The sequence below is a fragment of the Talpa europaea genome (genome assembly GCF_964194135.1).
Source record: "Talpa europaea genome assembly, chromosome: 10".
Classification (NCBI taxonomy): Eukaryota; Metazoa; Chordata; class Mammalia; order Eulipotyphla; family Talpidae; genus Talpa; species Talpa europaea.
Window position 1 is genome coordinate 183220 of NC_140077.1, and position 7060 is coordinate 190279.

General features: G+C 45.8%; 1 protein-coding gene across 1 annotated transcript; it reads right to left on the reverse strand.

Annotated features, from left to right (window-relative positions):
• Nucleotides 1–5498: 5498 nt before the first annotated feature.
• LOC311178134 (olfactory receptor 13A1-like) lies at nt 5499–6484 on the reverse strand (the record flags this gene model as incomplete). The annotated part of the gene is made up of 1 exon (XM_084244511.1): nt 5499–6484. The coding sequence occupies exon 1, from the start codon at nt 6465–6467 to the stop codon at nt 5499–5501; it is 969 nt and encodes a 322-aa protein (XP_084100637.1). The 5' UTR covers nt 6468–6484.
• Between the last annotated feature and the right edge of the window lie 576 nt (nt 6485–7060).

The window sequence follows — 7060 nt, forward strand, 5'->3', positions numbered from 1 at the left end:
CTAGGGGTAAGAGAGCGGGAGGGAAAAAACTCTTGCCACTGCCTGCAAACTGACCTGCGTGAGCATCAATGACCTGGCAGCCCCACACCTCCCACCCCCAGTGGACATTGCTGAGAGTCAGGAAACAGCCCACCCCAGGCGCCACTCCCAGCAAGAAAAGCCCGTCTGCGTCTGGTTGCCCCTGCTGCTAGGGTTACCCCGGGACCAACCAAGTTTTCTGGGGACACAGAGTTTTCTTTAGAGAAAGAGGAGAGGAGCCAGAGATGACCTTTGCCCTAAGCTGCCCTCCCTCCTCACCAAGACTGAAAATGAGAATTTGAGCCCTGTTTTCCCTCTTCCCACCCCCACTTGCTCCACAGTAAGCAATCAGGAGGAACAAAGAAACTAAAGGGCAAAAAGGGCAATAAGGCAGTATCCTCCTTAGGAAGCAAAAACACCTGAATGCAAGATAGAAAGGCAGAAGGAGAACACAAGTCCAGACACAGCGACCAGGGGCCAAGAAATAGAGAACCTGAGAAGCAATTAGCAATGTTTTCGTACTACATGAGGTACAGGGAAGACAGTCCGGAACAGATTGGGAAGGCACAGGGTCACAGAGGGAACAGATGTGGGCCAGGCAGTCCAGGAATCAGGAGCTCACAGTACAAGGACAAGGGGCCCCACACAAACAGGGAGCATACACCTTTTCTTCAAGGGCACAGGGAACATTTTTCACAGCAGACCCCAATTTGGGGATACAAGTCAACTGTCAATAAAACCACTGAGACTTAAAATATACCTGGTGCCTTCTCTGACCATAATGCATAAAACTGAAAATACCTTAAAAAAAATATACGGATGTGCCTCCCAGTGTCACAAGGGGTTAAGATGCAGCCTATGAAGCTGTCTCCTGGCTTGACCACTGGTCACCTCAGTGTGTATTTCAGTCAATCCATCTGTTCTGCTCCTCACTGTCTCTGGTGAATCCCTCTCACTCCACGCCCCAACACCTCTGCCTGCACCACAGTTCTTGTGTGCATAAATAGATAAAGATTTTTTAAAAAATTACACATAAGGCATAAATACTTGCACATTTAAATAAGGCCTCTCAATAGCAATTGAATAAGAGAAACTCAATATAGAAAGTTGAAAATACCAGAAATGAATAAAATTATTGATACAATCACCAGAAATTATGGGGTACAGCAAAAGTGCAGAAGATAATTGCAATACAGACCCATATTACCATAAAAAGTAAGAAGTATCCCAGATAAACAACCTGATATCACACCACAGTGACTTGGAAAAGTGGAACAAGTAAGACCTAAAGTTAGTCATAGTAAGGAAATTACAAAAACAAGAGAGGAAACAAATGAAATAGAGATGACAAAGACTACACCAAAAAAAAAAAAATCAATGCAACTAAATTTGTTCTTTGAGCTGGTTCTTTGAGGAGACAAACAAAAAGATAACCCTCTATCTAGGCTGACAATAAAGAAAAAAGGAGAGAAAAAAATTAATGAACTAAATCACAAACGATAGAGGAGAAACTGCTACAATTAACAGAGAAATACAAAAGGTAATAAGAAAGTACTACGAAAACTATATGCAAATAAATTAAATAACCTCAAAGTAACAGGAAAATTTCAAGATCAACCTAACCTACCAAGACTACCCCCAGGAAGACACAGGTGCCTGGAGAAAACCAACCACAAGTGTGGAAACTGAAACAGCAGTGAAAGTTTTTCTGAGAAACAAAAGTCTAGGACCAGATGGCTTTACAAATAAATTTTATCAAGCTTTCAAACAAAAACTAATGATCAACTTGCTTGAATTGTTTTAAAAAATACAAGGACTCCTCCTTATTATATTTTAAGATGCCGACATGACCTTAATACCAAAATCAGAAAAAAAAAAAAAACAAGGAAATTATAGGTCTATATCCTTGATAAACATCAATACAAAAATTTTCAAGAAAATACTAGCACATTGAATTAAACAGCGTATCACAAGAATTATATACCAGGATCAAGTGGGACTCATCCCAGGTATGCAAGATGGTTTAAAATACATATACTAATTAATATAATACACCATATCAACTAAAGTAAAGATAAAAGTCATAAGATTAACAGGAACAGATGCAGAGAAGGCATTTGATTAAATACCCATTTCTGATAAAAAGTCTAAACAAGATGGAAAAAGAAGGAACCCGCCTCAACATGATAAAGGCCATAGACCACTAATGCATGTCACTTTGATAGCCAATGGTGAAAGACTGAAAGCCTTCCCCAAGATCCAGCACAAGACAAGGGCTGTTACCCACTGTCACCACTTCTATTTGACTTGGTATTAGATTTTTGGCTGGAGATGTCAGACAAACACAAAAACAGAGGGACCTACATAGGAAAAGAAGAAGTGAACACATCACTATTTGTAGATGAAATGATGATACATATTAAAAACCCTAAAGACTCCATCAAAAGGTCATTAAAAAAATATGAATGCAGCCAAGTTGCAGTCTGAAAAATCAACACACCAAAATTCATAACATCTTAATATACATTGCCCAAGCAGCAACAGAAATTAAGAAAACAGCTCCATTTATGATCGCTTCACAAAGAGTTAAATACCTGTAACCAACCTCTACAAGGCCATCTACAATGTGTCATGAAAGGACTAGATTTATACTTCACATGTACGAGGTAACAGGCATCGGGACCTACAGAAATGAAACACATTTGCCAATAAGAAAACAAAGGAAAGGGGAGGGAGCAATGTTTCTGGGCTAATGAATTTATTCCAGATGTTAACTCAAATTCACAAAAACAAATACAATATTCACAGGAAAAATAAGGTGGCCAAAATAGCAAGACTTTAAGATATTTCCCCCCATCATTTCTAACCTTCATTGAAAGATATAAAATTATATCCTATATATCTTTTATATATTACTTATTTTTAAGTTATAATTCTATATTCTAGGGTATATAACAGTTAGAGATATGTTATATATATTACAGTCATATGTATATAACATAGACATATAACATAAAAAAGGTGAAAGGACTAACAGAGAATATCTCCATAAAGTACTAAAGTTAACTTAGCACAAATATGAAGCTTATTCTCATTATTATGAAGTATATAGAAAGTCCTAAAGCAACTACTAAGGAAATAATTCAATATAGTTGAAAAACTTTAAAGAAATTAAAATTCTACATTAAAAAATATTCAGTTAATAAAACAGGAAGAATAAAACAATAATAAAAACATGGGAAATATACAACACAGAAATTAATGTTGAAGACATAAATCCGACTACATCAATGATGGCATTAAATGTCAATGAAGGGCCTCCCTGGTGGCGCTGAGGTTGAGCACTGGGCTGCAAAGCTGCCTGCAGCCTCTGCAGCACCAGTTTGATCCCTGACCGCCAGCAAGTGTCCCACATGGCATGCAAACCTCTCCTGCTGCGTCCGATGCTCTCCTTAGCAGTGTACTTCAGCCGTCATCCTGTTCTGTTCCCTGCTCTGGCTCTGGTGAATTCTCTCACCCTCCTGTGCTTCTGACTGTACCCAGTGCTTGTATAAATAAATAAATAAATAAATAAATAAATAAATAAATAAATAAATAAATCTATCTTTTTTTTTTTTAAATGTCAATGAAGCAATCAAATTCAAAGGCAAAGAAGTTGCTAACTGGATTTAAAAATCAAGGTGCAACAATATACTGTCTTCAAGACACATGTCCATCAAAGATACAGATTAAAATAACATAGATGGAAAATATAAACTATGTAAAGAGCAACCAAAGAAAGCTGGAAAAACTATACTAACAGCAGACAAAGTTGACTATAAAACAAGTATTATCAATAAAGATAGAACAGAACAAGGGCCTCCCTGGTGGTACAGGTGTTAAGTGTCAGCACTATCAAACTATCACCAGCCACTGCAGCAAGAATTCGATCCCTAGCCAGGGAGCTGACACACTTATGACACAGCAGACCTCTCCTGTCTCACCCACAGCTACCCTCAGCAGAGTGTTTCAATAAATAGGCCTATTTTGCTCCCCACTCTGTCTCTGGTGAATTCTCTCACCCCACCCCTACCCTGCACCCCTGACCTAGACCCCAGTTCTTATATGCATAAATAAATAATATTAATCTTTAAATAAAAAGATATAAAGGAAAATGTCATAACAATAAGTGTCAATCCACCAGGAAAACATATCAATTACAAATATATATGCATCCAATAACACACACCAAAAATACAGAAAGCAAAAATTGACAAAATAAAGGAAAATGGAAAATTCAATAAAACATTGGAAATCAATGTCTCACATTAAATAATGGATATAACAACTAAACAGTAGACATACAATATTTTTATTGTATTGATGGAATGATTGATGGAAAAATTGCTTGAATGGGTTTGTCTTGGAAAGACTGCAGAAGGGAAGGGCTAGGACTCAGCAGAAGTGTGTCTGTCCCTTGTTCCCTGAGAAACTCTGTCTTCCTATGGCATCCCAACCATACCCAGAGCTCCAGGAGCAGCCATCCTATGAGCTCCAGGAGCAGCCATCCTCATAGGTTTTCCCGGAAACCTTGCATACTGCATGACCACCTTTGACACTGCTGACAGTGGAGTGGACACTTAGTGACAAGCACCCATTTCTTCAGAAGTGATTGGGTGTGGTCATCCCACACGTGCAGATGATGCTTTTGTTGAGAAGGAAGCTGCTGGGCCCCAGAAAGCACAGGACAGCTCCTGGCCTTTCCCAGCCAGTGGAAGTGACCCACATCCATCAGCCAGTCATCTGAGGGCTCCACCCACCAACCCACCCACTGCTGGTTCAACTTCAAAACATAGTACCAGACCCACCCCACTCTACCTGCAGATATGCTCAAAGAAACAGGGGCAAGGGCGGCACCAATCCCCCCCCCCCAGGGAAACCAACATAAGACTAGAAGATGAAAACGACACTCAACACCGTCCAAGAGAAAAGCTGTCCCAGATGGACATTGCATTGTGCAGCGGTGTACAGGCAGAGAGCTGGCCAGCCCACTGGCTGCAGAGGGACAGAGCCCAGGTGGGGCATGTTTGGGAGATGATCAAACCCTGGGACCGGGTAACCTGCAAGCAACTGAGGAACAGTGGGCAAACATCTAGGGCCAGTGTGGTGAGGGCAGTGAGATGCACCACGGGGGTCCAGATGGAGCTGTGGTGCAGGAGAGGTCCTGGTACTCAGGAGGAGTGGGGAGGAGAGAGACGTTATAGGATGAAGTTCATGGGCAGTAAGGTGATAGCTCCTGTCCCAGGTACAAGAGCACCTACCCACCTGGGGCCACGGGTCCCACTGAGGCTTCTTGGGTGTCCAGGAGTCCTGACTCAGCTAGCGTGCCCAGCACCAATGCTGGGCTATGAGAGGGAGCTGGCCGGTCTAACGTCTAAAAGCCTGGTCTCAGGTAGATCCAGGGGTGGGGATCCGACTGGGAGAAGGGCTTGCACATGGCGTTAGCGTCTGCAGAGATTAAGGAGTCTCCTCAGGGCCTGCTTGACCTCAGCATTCCTCAGAGAGTAAATGAGGGGGTTCAGGGCAGGGCCCAGCATCGTGTACATTATTGCAAACACTTTACTTCTCTCAGAATCATAGCTGGAGGCCGGGCTGATGTAGGCACAGAACACTGCTGAGTAGTAGAAGGAGACCACCAGCAGGTGGGAGGAGCAGGTGGAGAAAGCTCGCCGCTTGCCCTCGGCCGAGCGGATGCGCAGGATGCTGGCGATGATGAAGCCGTAGGACCCCAGCGTGAGCAGGAAGTTGATGACCCCATAGAAGGCGTCGGCCAGGACTGTCATGATGCTGTTGATGAGGGTGGGGCTGCAGGAGAGCAGGAGCAGCGGGGGGATCTCGCAGAAGAAGTGTGTGATGAGGCTGGGGCCACAGAAGATCAGACGCGCCATCAACCCTGTGTGCACCGAAGCGTTGATGGCACAGATGGTCCAGACAGCTGCGGCCAGAGCCCCACACAGCTGTGGGCTCATGATGGAGCTGTAGTGCAGCGGGTGGCAAATGGCCACGTAGCGGTCATAGGCCATGACTGTGAGCAGCAGCAGCTCTGCAGACGCTGACCAGACGAGGAAGAAGAGCTGGGCCATGCACCCCTGGAAGGAGATGGTGTTCTCCGTCTCTGACACCAGGCCCACCAGCGTCTTGGGCAGCACAGACGAGGTGCAGATGACGTCCATGGAGGCCAGGTTGAACAGGAAGAAGTACATGGGGCTGCGCAGGCTGGCACTGCAGCTGATCAGCACAATGATGACGGCGTTGCCCGCCAGCGCCAGGGTGTACAGAACCAGGAAGCAGCCCAGCAGGGGCAGCCGCAGCTCGGGGTGCTCGGAGAAGCCCTGCAGGACGAACACCTCTACCTGTGTCCAGTTGTGCCCCAGGGCCCTGCCGGGAGCAGGCCCCAGGCCTGGCTCCATGGCGCCCCCTGAGAGAGACACAGAGTCAGCCTGGGCTCAGGGTAGGAACTGCAGGCCCCTGACCCACACACACCCTGACCCATGACCCCTGCAGCTGCTCCAGGACCACCCGGACTGCTGTGTGCCCTGTGCCCTGTGCCCTGGGACATCTGCTCCACCCTACTTGCCCATCCCAGTGGGCTCCCACTGTCCTCCTGCTCCGTGTCCTGCTCCCTGGCCCAGCCTATGTGAGGAGCAGTCTGCCCACTGGGCCCTGCGGCCATCACTGTGGGGCCCGCCACACTCCACCAAATGAGTTCATCCCTGCTCCCGAGGGTCATGTCGCCCTGGGCTCGGCCCCGCCACTCCAGATGCACACACCTGTCTCTAGCTCCAGAGCTCTCCCCAGACGTCTGCCCAAAACCCTCACTGAGCCCCAAGCACTCGTGTGACTTCTCTGCCTCCATGAACTGCAGCCCCTTTGCACTCAACACCCAAAGGAATGGTGGCCGCACCCCAGGGCAGCTGTGGTACCTCCTGCAGACCCTGCCCTGCCCAATGCCTGAGTGGCCCAAGGGAGCAGGAGCTGGCCTGGCCCAATACCCCTCGGCTCC